The following is a 16,704-nucleotide window of genomic DNA, read 5'->3' on the forward strand; positions in this document are numbered from 1 at the left end:
GAAGCAGCACTGATTAAGTGGATAAGAAGGAGGCAGTAACAGTCTGACAGAAAAGATCTTAACAAATAATTGACTGCCATTGTTGATCAGTCCAATGTGCAGCACACTTAGAAGTACAGTATGTGTGGAAAATGAGACACGTCATGGAGTCAAACCACTGGTTGCTCAGTAAATGTGAGGGCTGTTTACTACCTCTAGCAGACAAAACGGCATTGCAGTCTGATCTGATAGAATAGTCAAGCAACTGCATGATTCAATTATTATGACAGCATTTTCCTTGCGTTGGTTGTTGAAACAAGGTTTTAAAATGCAAGCCAAATATTACATGATTCCTTCCCAGATTCCCGGCATAAAATCTAATCTGTAAGTAGTTTCACATTCGAGCTTCCGATTTTATGAGATCAGGGTCACATGATAACTCTTAATAACAGCTTCTTCCACAGATTATTATAGGAAGAGGAGGATGAAATGTAAAGAAGGGGCTGCCCCTTCTTTACATTTTTTTTTGAACATTCATCAATTTGATCATATAGAACTATGCTTCAATTCGCATTTCAGGAGCCGGTTGATGTTACAATCATTTATCAAAATGGCAAACTTGACAAAAATCATGAGGCAGTATTTTTCTTGCATGGACAAATATCGTGGACACATTTTAAGTGCGTTGGTTTGCTGTTGTTTAATAGTAGCTCGCAGCACCTAATATGCATAAAAGGACAGCATTGATAATGAGAAGAAGTGTGGATTTTTGTTCATTTGGATATTTTGACATACCTCATGAATAAATTGCCATTTTAGAAAGGGGATTGCAATAGTTATACAGTATATTCTGAATTTGAACATTACTAATGCCTTTGTTTAATTATTGCAGGCCCAAATAGTCTTGGCAAAGAATGGTGGATGAATTGGAATGGTTTTCGCAACAATATAGATTTGCATTCACTGCCTTTGTACTTCCCTGCCTTTTCCTCTGGCAATTACATTTAGTGCAGCCATTCATGCTCTTCTTAGCATGACCGGTAATCACATTTCCATGCAGCGCCATCGGTGAGACCCAATTTCAAGCAATACATGAGAATACAAGCTACCCGCTGCACTAAAAAAAAAAACAACAACAAAAAAAAACTAAGCGATTATCAAATGTTCAAACGTGACAAGTCCAAATTGCGGTTGATAAAGTTGCCGACCTTACTGCTTGTTCATAATGTCACTGTCAGCATGTTTGTATGCAATATCATGCTGGGCCGACGAAGAAGCCGGCTTATCTCCTCTGTTCACAGATAAACGTCGGTGAGTGAGTGCAGTCAAGGAAATTCAGACACTTGATGCTAAGTCATGTCCTCAGTTACAATGTAATCGAATCCGAAAGAACTTAACCTCAGGCCATGTTCAGCATTCATCTCCAGAAAGGAAATTAAAGTAGTTCCAAATGCAATGTACCCAGTGTAGACAATGCTGTCTCATTACGTTGATGAACAGACGGACAATAAAAAAAAAAAAAATTACAAGTAGCTGTTCATCAACAATGCAATGCTTAGTCTTTAGCTTTGCTTCGTGGTTAATTATACGATAAAAAGGGGACTAAATCAAAGACAAAGTGAATATCCCACCAGACAGAGGGCATCAAAAATTCCAATTAGTGTTATACTTCATTTATAATGGGATGTTTACATGGCAAAAGGTGTAACCCTGCGCTATACATGACATGCTGCTCTGAGAACCCAATATTTTGCACTTATTGGTATATAAAGTATTCCGAGTTATTAGAGGGTAAATGTTAGGGCTGAAATTTAAAGTTTGACCAAAAAAAAACATTCGAACTGTCATACTACATGGCATCAGCACGTCTTCAGTCAGTGAATATTGAGAACTTTCTTTCCGCCGGCATCAGTGCTGTGTTATGCATTTCCCTTTGGATTTTTGCAATTTTTGTTCAGGAAAAAAAAAAGATGAGATCAGAGAACTGGTATAACATAATGAGAAGAGAAGAACATGCCAGGAGTCACCAAAAGGAATCAGACAAATATTCTGAGCAGCGCTGATTTTAATTGTATAGAGGAGGGGTGTCTTCACTCAAGGGACGTTCTGACAGTGAAGCCACAAAATTATTACTTGTACATTGACATGGATTCAAGTTCGACTGTTTTTGTTTTGGATGCATTTAAAGTTCAACCAGCATCCTTGGCTTTTAAAAATAATGATTATGTGAGTTATAAAGCAACTGTCTCATATCCGCAAATTTGATTCAAAATGGAGGCATGGCATTCGGAACAGATGGAAATGGGGGTTGGGGGGGGTTGTTCAACTTCAAAATAAGAAGGGTAACCAGAAGGGAAAGAATTGGATTTCATCATTTCATTTCTGGTATTTATCAGTATATGCACACAAACACAAACAAAGAAGATACAATACAATGATATTACACTTAATTTGGTAATGCAACATACAGTATGCGTTTGCTGAATATCAGAATGCATGATATGCAAACACAGGTGAGACAATGAAAAAAAAATATCGTGCAGTAGATTGATGCTTCCCACATTTTCACATTGTTCTTTGATCATCGATCCCAGAATGAGGCTCAGTGTTATGTCAATGGTTGGTGAACGTGTGTAAATACGCTGCACAAATACACTGCCTTTTTTTAAAAAGAAAACCGACATCAAAAATAGCAGTTGATGGCATGTTTTTCCCTTGGAAGAAAATGCAGCAAAATGTCAGCATTTTTCTAACATGCACAAAATATTCGGCCAATTAAGCACAGGGTCACGGATGACACGGACCCCGAGGGCTCTGTTCGACACACATTGGATTTGCACACTGAGAACCCACGTCAGGAAAGCTTCCACCTCCACTTTGCATGCAAATATAAACACTGAAAGTACAACCACGACCATTACAATTTGGATATCCGAACTAGCAGCAACAATTTCCAGCAAGCATGGACCACATTATCACCGCCCAGGTCCCACAGGACTCCATTTATTTCAGACAGAAGGACGGAGACTGTACAACAAAACCATTTAAACTAAGCGCTTCCATCGATCAATATCTTCACCACTGTAATATCCAATTATGGATAATGGGGAAGATATTCAGGACCAACTTAACATTCTGAAGGAAAGGGGCATACAGTATTTACAAAGTAGTTTGCACACATTCAGGTTATGATTCTGATTCAGCGAATGAATCTGATACCAAAAGCATAGGGGTGTTAATTGTTGAACATCAAAAGGTTCAGAAGCAACAAGGTTCATGGATCCAATCTGAATCAGCTCTCACCTTGGATGTATGTGTTAAGTTTAGACGTCTAGGTATTTCGGTACTCGCAAAACCAAATGATAGGTGTACGGTAATTCAACCGGTAACTGTGGGAACATGGATCCAGTCTTTGGGGGTTTCTCTGCTGTATGTTAAACGGTTTCAGCAACAAATTTAGCTAGACACTGTATAAATTAGACAGTAAGGCATATTAAAAAAGACTGGGTCATAGAATGGATTCCTGAGGGGTACCATATCATCTTAAGTGAAGAAAACAATACTCTGACCTTTTACAAAAATGGGCGCAAACTTGCAACCAGGCTCACGCATGGTATTATCTGGCAAATGCACAAAATTCCACGTAATTCAATACACTTGTTCAAGAAGGATTTCATGAAAATAGATTATTTTGTACACCCAATGTGATTCAATAAACCTGAGATGTGCTGCACTTGTGCACCTTTATACACGTTTGTAGCTAACAGACCTCTCATCTTTAACTTGAAATGTGTTAAATTCTTGTGACAACAAGGTGAAGCAGGACCTTTTTTTCTATCATCATGCCACGAGAGACTACGAGGGGAAATAAATACAATTTCCTTCTTGCATTTAATTTGCATATGAATGACCTAATACTAAGAGATTATAATTAATTATCAATACCATTCTATATCGAGACTGCTCACATAGTTATACCAGAAAAAAAATTCAAATTATGATAATGGATTTTAAATCACTTGCAGTATTAAATGGCCACCATGTACAAAATGGTCTTTCAGTGTATTTTCTTCTTTTCAGTTACCCGTACTTGCATCTGTACAGAATCTGCTCACTGAAGACATTCTGCTCATATCGAGCATGTGTAGACATTATAACCTATAACCTACTAAGATTAGTCAACTAATGATAACTACGTCAACATTGCCAACCATTAATTTGAATGTTGCGGTTGTCAGTCGTTTTATTTATTTATTCATTGAAGCAAAGATGCCCATGCTCATCACTCACTGCTCCTGCTGGCCATCTGCCTGTCTGTGACGTATATGAGCAGTAGTAGTAAGCCGGGTCATCTGTGATGTAAACAGAAGCACTATGGCTAATGAGGTGTCATGGCAAGCAGGTGTTAACAACAGAGTCTGCAAGTTAGGACGCATATCACCCCAAATCCTTAATGCGATTGCAAACATGCCTTTCGTGGCAGCACGGTGGTGAAAGAAAAGGGAGGCACGTTGTGGCGGGTGTCCTGTTCTGCTCAGTTTTGTTTTGTTTTTTTGTTTGTTTCAGCACCAGGTGGAGTGTCGGGTGTCACCCTTAAGCGGTGCACCTGTGTCTGATCAAGGCAATCAAGTGGCTGCTTATTTAAGGAATCTGATTTCTTGTCTCTTTTGTCGGATTAGTGCTCATTTGCTGCTTATGCCCAAGTGCTATTTTCAAGAGCTCTCGTTGTTGTTCCTAGTTGCTCTCCTAATGATAGAATTTTTGGTTTGTGATTATTTGTTAATTGGTTGAATTTGTTTTTGGTTTTGTGTGATTGAACTAACCTAATTGCGTTTTGTATTTTTCACGGTGATCGTTCTTTCCTTGCAATTGGCAAGCGCTTTCTCTTATCGTTTGTTTTTCCTGCCTTTTTGTCATCAGCGATTTTGGTTGACTACTTTGTCGGTGTCTTGCTTTTCTGTAAAGAAACCTCTTTTGTTATCACCATTTATCTGAGTCTGCGTTTGTGGGATCCACACTCCATCCGGTCTGAGTCAGACCTCTTGTCAGATGGTGCCCTATTCCATTCTTGACATAAGGGAAACTTATGTCTGAAAACTAATCCAGCACACAGATTGCGGTGTGATTTAGATTTACATTGTAGCACAATGTCATGTTAGGGTACCCTAACATATTCCAGCGTCAAATATGAATTACAGAGGTATTAGTCAGTGAACTCTCCTTTATTAACAATCAAAACACTGCTGCTGTATGGCTGTGTGCCCAAAGACAAAGTCGCAAATAGAACTACATTAATCCCTCGCTTATCGCGGGGGTTACATTCCAAAAAGAATCCGTGATAAGTGAAATCCGTTAAGTAGTCATCCTTATTTTTTCGATTATTACGTAAACAACACAGTAGTGTATTGACCAAAACAAAATATTAAATGTTTTTTCAGGTGTATATATAGATAGATAGATAGATAGATAGATAGATAGATAGATATGGGAGGAAACCGGAGTACCTGGAGGAAACCCGCGCAGGCCCGGGGAGAACATGCAAACTCCACACAGGATGATCGGTAATTGAACCTGGTACCTCTGCACTCCAAGGTTGACGCGCTAACCACTGGTCCACCGGGCCGCCCTATAGGGCCTATAGGGCGTCCTATTCCAAAAATATGCACAACAGGCTGTCAAATTGTCCCTAGGTATGAGTGTGAGCGCGGATGGTTGCTCATCTCTGTGTGCCCTGCGATTGGCTAGTAACTGGTTCAGGGTGTCCCCGCCTACTGCCCGAAGACAGCAGGGATAGGCTCCAGCACGCCCCGCGACCCTAGTGAGGATAAAGTGGTTCAGAAAATGGATGGATGGATGGATGGATGGATAAATATATATATGCTGTATATACATTTTAATCCGCATACTCAAATATTCAATTCAATTTTACGTTCAACACAATACAAATGATTTTTGCAACAATGTACAATCACAAATAAAAACAGAAATGTGACATTCTGTGTTTGAGTTTAATGTTTGGACTCTTTGTGAGGCTCAAGGGCAAAGGATGATCAGCATTCTTGAAACAATAAATTAAAATGATTTTTAACATGCCGAAGATAAACCTGCCTAAAATAGGGCCATTAATCCCCTCCACTTCAACTCCTCACTGGACTTCAGCTTTAATGCCGCAATGAAAATGCTTAAAGATAGCAAACATCTTATGTAATCTGCTTTTAAAATACATCCACAGCCTGGCGCTCCTAAATGACGTCACTTATCTCCTGTGGATGACTTGCATGACAGAGGACCAGACACGAAATAGAAATATATTGAGGAGTTTGCAATTAAAAGCAGCTCGTACTTCATATTCCAACAACCAAAGTGAAGAGAGAACACTCAAATGCAGTCTCAAAGTTTTGAATGACAAAGCCTATAAACTGAGCGTTGAGTCAATCAAATTAAATTCAGCTTGCCACCTCGGTAGAAAGCCAGCAAACTGGGCATCTAAAAAGCCAAAGAGTGCCGAGACTTCGAAGAAGGCCTTCAAAGATGGTGATTTAAAGGAGGTCACGTATATGCAGAAGGAAGTAACAATCCAACCCAAGGAGGCAAAGGAGCAGTACAAAATGAACTTGGAGCTGAAACTGGAGAACAACAGCATAAAGAGATACGAGATGAGAAAAACAACACCGGCCAGGACCATTCAATTCATTCAGAAATACAATACTCCCATTATAATTCTTACACTTGTATTTGTATTGTGACAATACCATTTCCATGAAGGTATTCCATTTGTAGTTTAGTCCATTTCACCGGGCCCTAAAATCAACAATCTTTTTTTTAAACCCAAACACTTTTGAGTTTAATCCATTTAAATCGGTTCAGCCATCGTTGTGCACTGCTGTGATGCGAGACAGTTAAACACGTATCTCAAGGCACCACTATTTGTACTCACTCGAATACGCCTTCTTGTCTTGGGACCCAAGAAAGGCTTATCAAAATAAAACTAGCAACAGCACTAAACACGTTTTTAAAGAAGGAACGCTTGGACTTTACTCTCTTTACTGCTTTACGTGAGTCTGCTAACTTCACCATTCTTGTGCTTCTTTTAAGACTCCTTTTAACAAATTATCATTCTTTCAGATAAAATGTCCCTACCCCCAGAGAAAGCAATTGGAATAATACTTTTGAAGATGATGATACTGCCCACAATTTGTGTGACACTTAAGGCAAATAGTTCCAGAATACTACTAGAATTTAGGTTGAATTGTGCTCTACTCAGTCATGCTGTTATTCGAGTATACTAAAGAGAAACACTCTGGCCTTTGATTTTGTTCGAAATGTGTCAAACTTGTTATTGAATATTGAGCATTTTGAGAGCAGCAGAAGGTCTGACTGGCTCCAGCAATCCAGGGCTGCCCAGCTAACAATGTCTGTCACAGAGCTGTGTTGTACACAGGCGATAATGATGTTGTGAATGCAGAGATCAAAGTCTCCACGCGCGTGCGATTAAGTTTCCTAATGAATGCATATACAAGGACATTCTTATCACTGAGACCCACACCGGCCTGTGCGTATCTGTCACTTTCAGACGACCAACCTGTGCCCGCTGTTACACGCTGCCAAATAAAAACATCACAACAATTCCCTCGGTGGTCAGCCTGCTTGTTTGGCTCTTGAAATAAATAATTCACATCCCCTCAGAGTTACGGTATCCTATTTGAAAAATTAAGTTTTACGTGGCATAATTTTTTTTCAGAAAAAGTTGGTAATGACCGTATTGGCTCGAATATCAGTCAGTGTTTTTTGCATTGAAATAAGGCCGTCTTATATTCGGGGTCTAGACATTAAACCCATTCGCGACGATAGATGGCGCCAGATATCATTGAAGCGAATGTTGAATTTCAATCCGCAGGCCAAAGTGAACCCGTCACGAAGAATAAAAATAAAATAACGGTAGCACAAAGAAGAAAAATAGAAAATAACGGTGAGAAGAAAATAATAGAAGAGAAAACGAGAAAATGGAGAAACGTAGTGACAATCTGGAGAAAAGTGGGTCGAAGATCAGCCAAGTTAAACGGCAGCTGAGGAGAAGTTATGATGTCATTTACATTTCAAAAACCAGAAGCCATTCATCTACAAATGTAATTGCACTTTAGATTTGAATGATGCCAAATAGCATGCTTTGTCTCTCAAATATATTGTTATAATCATTTGTTTCACATGTACAGTACTGTAATTATGTTCTGTATAAAAATTGTTTATCTTTATGCTGCAGCTTCTCCACTGAGTTTGTTAGACCGAAATGTTCTTAACCAGCATGATTAACATCAGCTTCAGTCGTTACACTAATGGACAGTATTTTAATTAATGACATCCTCAGTTCTATCACGTTAATTATGCAGATAATTTTGACTCCTCTGTGCCCTGCAATTACCCCACCATGAAGGTGTCACCGGAGCATAACCCCACAACCTTCTATTTGAAATATATATATTCTATATATATATCTATATATATTCTATATTGAAATTAGCATTTCCGTTGATAAGCGGCAACAGCACCACTATGTTGTGCTGCAGTTACTGAGAAAACATTTTCAACTGAACTTGCGTGCTTGCACTGCAGGTACACCTGCACAATTTAATGAGCTCCAGTAGAAGAACTGTGTCAAAAATTGGTGTCATAAAGATGATAAGCTCAGGTTTGATCAACACAATCAAAAAATATTTGATTAGAGCAGTTCAACTGAAAATCAGAGATGCAATGAAAAATGATCAGACGTGTAAAAAGATGTAGCCCAATGTGTGTTGCGTCACCATGTGAAGATTCTATAAATTTGATTTCCCAATATGTTTACATAAAAACTACATCAAACTCTTGCCTGTCTTCAGAATGTCCACACAGCCAATCAGACACTTCTATTGTATTTTACTTAATTTTGTCAGACAGCTTCATTGTTCCCCCGTATTCATTATTTGATGAAGGGTAGAAAAAAATTGACCTTTCTTAGCAGGCAGCATTTGAGCTGAATTAAGATCCGCTTATGTCGGGAAGGGAAAAAAAGTGCTGAGGAAAAAGAAAACCATTTAGCCTGTGTCTAATAACTTGTGATGCACTACACACCTGAATAGAATACACACCTGTGTCAGAAACGTGGAAAAATATACACTTTAGACAAATAACAACACAAAAAAGGTTATTCCTTACCTGAGAGTGAACATCTCCACATCAGAATAGGCTGACACGGTGACATAGGCTGAGACAGTTTCTCTCCGACTGACGGGTGTGGCAGGCACCAAAACCATAAAATTATGATCCAGTCTGTGTTCAGCCAATTGGAGTGGAATGGAATTCTGGTAGAGCCTCACACCGCCGATCCTTCTTAAAGGCGTGGAAGTATAAGAACCAAAGTGCCCTTCCTGGCTTGAGTGGAGGAAATTTTCCTTCTTGACCTCCTCTGAATGGCACTCTCCTCTCTCTGTGGATTGCAGGATGTAGTAGAGCTCCACTGGGGTTCCCTCAGATGCTTCCAGTTTCTTTTGCCGTCCTGGCACGACACTTGGGGGGCTGAACCAGCTGGCCAAGGGTTCCAGTTCAGCCACGCAAAGCCCCAGCTCCCCCTTTAGCTGGCAGGTGCCGTGTACCTCTTGGGTCTCATGAAACGCAAACATGTGGACACAGGGAAGCTTGTTAATGGCACTGTAGTCATCCCAGTCCCTGCCTGCAATGTAAAATAGAACCTGAACTTTGGGCTTAGCCAGGTGGATCTTGGTATTCATGATAAAAGTCTGAACCTTCCAATTAACCGTAAAAAGTGAAGAGGCGGGAAAGGAGCCTGGATTCTGCAGAAGTTCTATGGGGACCGGTTGCTCCACAGAAAGTGGCCCATAGCTGGAGTTGACTGAGGGCAAACTCCTGGCCTGGTAGATGAAGAAAGACTCGGTGCGTGACATCTGGCTAGAGTTCCTCATGAAGTCTTGGTTGTTTTCCTTTAGAAAGAAAGCCAAGTCAGTGTTGAGCATCTGGTAGGTGACTGGTAGATATGTGGGGATCGAAGTATATCTCTGCAATCCCTCTACGACTCGGCTGTCGGCAACTGCGGGAGAGAGGGGAGTAGTTGAGTCACATTTTTAGACTGACATCAGTCTCCAGTAAAACTTTAATACCGTACGCTTAAAAAAAAACAACAACAACAACAAAATACTTCCAATGAGCTTAAAGTTGAATTCAAGTAAAGTATAAGATTGTGCCAGAAGCTCCTGGTTGAAAAACTGCAGAATGTACTGTACATCAGAAAAGGTAGAATTTACTTTTTTCTCAAAAAAAAAACTCCAATTTGCTCTGTGATTACACGTTTGCACCACACCCTCATTATCTACCACATTATTTATTTCCACTGATCACCCGGTGTAATTGTATGTTGTGACAAAATGCAGCTGCTGACCCTGAACCCAAATGTAGTGATGTTCCAACTTCAAGCATCACCTCATTGCTTCAGATCCAGGCTGCCTTTGAGGGGAAAATGATCTTGGAGCAACAGAGTAACAAACAAGCAGCAGGTTAGAGTTGTTTGTTGACAAGAAGAATTGTTGTAGGCGTTACATGGCTAACAAATATGCAGCGAGCGTAAACGCAGACAGGAACAAAGGCTTGTCTCAGTGTCCCAGGGTAACATCACTACGCTTATGTCTGAGCTTTCAAGTCAAAGCAAAGGAAAAGGCTCCTGGTATCAAGCCATCACAATTTTGCTGTATTTTACTGTCCTCGGAGCAGATGTAAACACCTTCTGTTTACTAAGTACAAAAATAAACAGGAATGGAATTCAGTATATAGACATGATTTGCCTACCCAGGGTCTATTGTGTAACATAAATTTCATGAACATTGTGCAGCAACCACAAATGGTGGTGGTGAGTCTATTTTTTAGATTAAAAAGTGATTTTAAAAAATCATTATCAAAACAGTAATGAAATTCTAAGAGGGGGGGCATTTTTTAAGCTCTGCAGGGCCGCTGTGATAATGCTCTGATAATAATGACACCAGCAAGAAGAAAAATCATCCAGACAAGAATAATCACCCTCCAACCTACTTCAAATTACAGCACAGTGGTAAATAGGGGCGCTTTTCATGAAACGAGTGTGGAGCTTATTCAAGGATGTAATACTGTGGTCAAACTGCTGAGCCTACCTATTTTGAAGTCCAATGTATTCTGTATATGCATTATAAGGAAAAGCAACAAGCTGTGTCTTGTGTGAAAGCACAATTCATTCAATTTTGTCCAGAGGAGATGAGGAAATAAAATTCCAAAATCTATATTAATTCAATTTAAATTTGATACCATTTAAATAAATTTTTAAAAACAATACACTAAATCTACTCTAAATTATTTGTAATGCTTGCTTCATTTGTACAAATATGCTCTGTAAAGCGTTTTGTTACAGCTGCAGCCACTGTATAAAAAAAATAATAAATAAAAATGAAATGGAGAGTTGTAGGTGCAAATCCTTTTTTGACATGCAGCCATTTCAGTGAATACCATAGCATATAGCACACGTCACAGAGCAATAGGACACCATTTTACCTCACATATGGCAGTTATGGAGTTTGTGGAAGCAATAGCCACTAATATAGACAACAAAGAATTTACTGTTGGGGTTTTCCTAGATCTAAAAAAAGCTTTTGACACAATAGATCACAGTATATTATTGAAAAAACTAGAAAGATATGGCATTAGAGGTGTAGCTTATAAATGGATAAAAAGTTATTTAGAAAACAGATATCAGTACGTGCAACTCAACAATAAAAAAACGAATCAACTGAAAATCACTCACGGAGTTCCTCAGGGGTCAGTGCTTGGTCCAAAACTATTCATCTTATACATAAATGATATCTGCAAGGTCTAAAAACTATTTAAATGTGTCCTATTTGCTGATGATACAACTTTCTACTGTTCTGGAATAAATCTGAAACAGCTCCTGACAACCGTAGAAAACGAATTAAACAAATTAAAAAACTGGTTCGACAGAAATAAATTGTCACTTAACCTGAAAAAATCGAAGTCAATTGTTTTTGGCACAAGACCAATCAAACACCAAGCTAAAATTATGGTAAACTCAATTGAAATGGAAAGAGCGTATGAAACCAAGTTTCTCGGATTAGTAATAGACTCAAAACTATGTTGGAAACCACATATCGATAACGTAAAAAGAAAAATAGCCAAGACCGTAGGGATCCTCTACAAAACCAAGGAAGTGCTAAATAAGAGATCTTTGTACACATTATACACTTCATTATTATTACCATACATGACCTACTGTGTGGAAATATAAGATAAGATAAGATAAGATATGCTTTATTCGTCCCACACTGGGGAAATTTACAGCCTCCAGCAGCAAGAATGTATGTAGAAAGAAGAAAGGAGAAAGAGAAAAAAAAATAAAAAAAACAACAAACATCTTTCAATTAAATACAATGTGAAGTAGTAATTTGTAGTATTTACAATTTTCCTTCACATCATTTAATTATTATTATTATTATGATTGTTATTTTTTATTCATCAGCCTGACAGCAGTCGGTATGTGGAAATATGGGGAAATGCCTGCAAAACAAACATACTCCCTATTCTCAAACTACAAAAAAAAGCAATTCGAATTATTAATAGATCAAAATACACGGAACCCACAAATCCACTATTTATCAAATTAAATACGATGACATTTTATGACCTGGTTGACTTTAAAATCGCCCAATTAATGTACAAAGCACACAATAACCTGCTCTGCCAAAACATTCAGAAGTTTTTTGAAATTCGAGAAATCAACTATGAATTAAGAGGTACCAACTTATTCAAAAAACTCAAAACAAGAACAAACATCAAGCAAAGAAGTGTATCTAGCAAAGGTGTTAATCTGTGGAATAATCTCGAAACGGACCTAAAAATGAGTAAATCGCTTGCTGAGTTCAAAAACAAATTCAAAAAAATAGTACAAACAACCTACACCAATCAGAGTTAAAATGATAAATTCTAAACATTAAATATAATGATAAATCAGAACTAAGTTGATAAATAGAGAAAGGTATTGAAATATCCATTAAGAATACAAGAGAAAATTGACACAAGAGTGCCAGGGTGAGGATGTATATAATCCCGATACAAACCAAAAGTTGTGAAAATATCACGGTTAATACAATACAATACAATACAATACAATACAATACATACAATACATGCTGATTTATATAGCGCTTTCACAACAGCGGCAGCTGTAACAAAGCGCTTTACAAAACAGTTAACATAAGGTAAAATAATAAACACAACACATAACATAAAACACAGACAGTCGTGCAGTCCTAACCACTTTTCCGTCACACGCTTTGTTGTTTGAAGCGGTTTGAGATGAAAGAGGAGAGAATCAAAGTGGCCTTTAACCAGTGGATCAGAGACGTCATGCTCAAAATGTGCACACGTCGGCTACAAGCTAAGTTTCAAAGTCAACAAGAAGCTGTAGCATCCATTGACAAAAAAAGAGATTGGTTCACTTCTCCTGTCCCATGGAAATCCATTTCAATTCCAAGCGGCAACTCACGGTTCCAAATACGCATCGGCGCTCTTCACCAACGCTCCTCTCTCCTCATCCTCAACTTCAGCGGCCATCCATCCAGCCGCACCAACGCCAACTGTCCAACAGCGCTGACATAGCCACTGAACAAATCGGGGTTGTGAAAAATGCTGCCCATTACTGGCGCAAAAAACACAAGCGCCCCAGGTCTGTCCAGCACCGACAGTCAATGGCGCCGACATTCCTCCCAATCAAAATCTGTGCTGGTACAGGCGTGCTGCCGAGAAGGCGCAACCACCAAGCACAGATACTGCTCCTTTGACGAATGTCGTGGCCAAAAAGCGCTGAAAACAGTCCATATCAGGTCCACACAATGAAACAACAAACAACATGTGACAAAACAAAAGACAAAAACAGCAAAAAAGAACAAAAAAGCAAGGCTCTTGAAGAGCACTTGCCGAAGGCTGCCTACTCGGGCGCCATCTTGGAAAAAAAAAAAAACACTTACTTAACACTTACTTACTTAGGTTAAGGGTAAAGTATGAGCCTTAATGGAGACTTCTTACTTTTTCTTTTCTGATTGATATAAAAATGATTTAGTAGATAAAAACACATAATGGGGTAGGACTAGATACGTTTTTTTTACTTCATCCTACTCCCTTGAACATAATAACTGTGTTGAATGAAGACTGATTTCTTTCTTTTTACTTTTTTATCTACCTTATTTTCTGTCAAATTATTACTGTATATGTTTTATGTTCAATAAACAAACAAACAAACAAACATATCAGCAAACCTCGTTCAGGAAAATAGCTGAAAAATGTCAGTGAGACAACTGAAGCGACGAGAAAAGAATATTCCTTGAAAATATCAAAACCCAAATATAGTAAACGAAGTCAGAAAGATGAATACTGGTAGATTAAGAAAAAACACAGATGAATAGATTCGTTTGGCATTATATTGGTTTGGAGTGTGAATTGCCCGGCCTGTATAAAAACCTGTAAGCCTGGAGTCACACTTGACAACAGTGGGCATTTTCATTCACAAACAAGGCAAATTTTAAAACAGACCACTTTGCAAACAGGTCATCGATTTGCATTATTGTCTGGCAACATGGCATCACTGTTCAATCATTTATCCAACAGGTATTACAGAGGATGAACATCAAACAATTGAATATTAAAAATCAAATTTAAGAGAACGACAATATGATGACTGTTGATTTGTTCCGTATCAAAAATTTTGAATGCACCAAATGAAAGGTGCAATATTAATGGCATTAGTTGGGTAAACGGTTCTATTAATTATACATATCAGAAGACACCACATTTGATATTCATATTTCTGAAATAAATCATGTTTTGAATAATACTAACAGTGCAGAATAGAAATAAAAAGAGAAAAATGCCACATTCCGCTAACAAATCGTAATCCACAGCATGCATAATTAAATTAACCTATCCTATCGAATTTAATTGTAAAATACTAGCTCGCATAATGCTGAGCCAGAAAAAAAAATCAAATTTTCGTATTTGCTGTTCTCATTCTCTTTATGTTAATATCATTGCACTTCGAAAAGATGATTTGCTGACTCTGTTGAAAATGTTTGCTTCCCTAAATTTTTGGTGCAGCCTCATTCATCCTGAGGGTATCTATTCACTGTCTAAGGGGTGGGAAAAATCAGTTGTATGAGATAATGCTGATGACAACCGAGTAGCCTAAGCCTCGGCTATTTTAAAAGGAAAATTCAGTAAGCCTGCAAAGACAGTTACAAGTTGGTCAGAGGGAGAGGAGGCAGGTCTCAGATGAGCGGTAGCTACCAAGCATCATACAGGCAGAGACTTACTTAGGCCAGCTCTGGGGGACTGCGTGAGCTTATGTAGTCGATGAAATGGGACTGATGGAGCAAAAAGAAAAGTAAATGAACATCCAACTCTTTGAGGGACGCCAGGAAAAGAAGGGAGGGCCATGTCCCTCCTTCCTATTTCCAAAATAATATAGGTGGACACAGTGGAATAAGTGTCCGGGTGACTGGATGGTCAGTTTCTGCTTCATCAAACACGTCACGACTCACCAGAGGAAAGGCTCAGAAGCTGAACAGAAATCAGCAGAAAGCAAATGTGATAGCTTTAAAGATGGAAGGAGAAAAATGTGTTTATACCATTACTGGATTGTATTCAGTTTCCAATGACCATCAAACATTTTTTTTAATCCAGATTGTCTCATTCCAGTTAACTGAACAATTACACTGTGTGTGTATTGACAACCAAAGAAGACGGAAATGAAGGATGAGAAAAAAATTGTCTCGTCCCATTGAATCACATTTTCAATGAATAAGCGCTATTGGATTTGTGACTTGTCTATGTGTGACCTGCGATTGGCTGGCAACCAGGGTTCAGGGTTTCCCCCGCCTACTGCCCAAAGACAGCTGGCATAGGCTCCAGCATACCCCATCGACCCTTGTGAGGATAAGCGGATCCGAAAATGGATGGATGGATGGATTTGTGACTATGAGTCAAGAATAATAAATACAATATTTCCTTCAGGTATCATTTGGAGATGATTTATGCTTTTGAATAGCCGAAAATTTCAAGAAAAGAGGAGTGTAGAAAAATAAAATCAATACATGACACAGTATGGTATTACTCCTTACCGCCCTGCATAGAAAAAGAATCATTCAGGCAGACAGAAGTCTGCCGAGTCCGCCTGGCTGATAAATACAAGGTATCAAGGGGGAACGTAACACCAAAATGAGAAGTTTTGAACGAAGAATGTGCTTCCTAATGTTTGACATGAGCAGAATTCAATGTGCACTTATTGCTCCTGCTTAATGTTTATCTTAAATGAGGTCGTGTGTGTGTGCGTGTGCATGTGTGTATATAATGTTGGCAGGCTGCAAAGGGAACTGGAGGGGGTGTTTGTTGCTTTGCCTCAAACGGATGGCCACATTTAAGATGCTAAGAGGTAATAAAGAGTAATGGGCTTTTGCCTTCTCTTGGGGGAAGGAAGAGCTATTTTGAGTTCATGAGAGAAAGCATCATCTCGGGGATTAAAGAATATCGACCGATGAAGGATAAATACTGCAACACTGAGCCACTGGCCTATTTGGGGGAAACTGGATGAAAAAAGAGGAACGGAGAAATCACATCACTGTTAGTGGCTGCTCTGGTCAGTGGGGGTGT

At 38.8% G+C, this 16,704-nt stretch overlaps 1 protein-coding gene across 1 annotated transcript in view; it reads right to left on the bottom strand.

The window, feature by feature from the left end:
* The window catches only part of si:dkeyp-14d3.1 (transmembrane protein 132C), a 123,264-nt gene that overhangs the window by 94,647 nt on the left and 11,913 nt on the right, over positions 1-16,704 (bottom strand). Inside the window, exon 2 of the mRNA XM_052068003.1 lies at positions 9,172-10,060. Coding sequence (XP_051923963.1) covers positions 9,172-10,060 — 889 coding nt within the window. The remainder of the gene's footprint in view (positions 1-9,171; positions 10,061-16,704) is intronic.

The sequence above is a fragment of the Hippocampus zosterae genome, chromosome 6 (genome assembly GCF_025434085.1).
Source record: "Hippocampus zosterae strain Florida chromosome 6, ASM2543408v3, whole genome shotgun sequence".
Classification (NCBI taxonomy): Eukaryota; Metazoa; Chordata; class Actinopteri; order Syngnathiformes; family Syngnathidae; genus Hippocampus; species Hippocampus zosterae.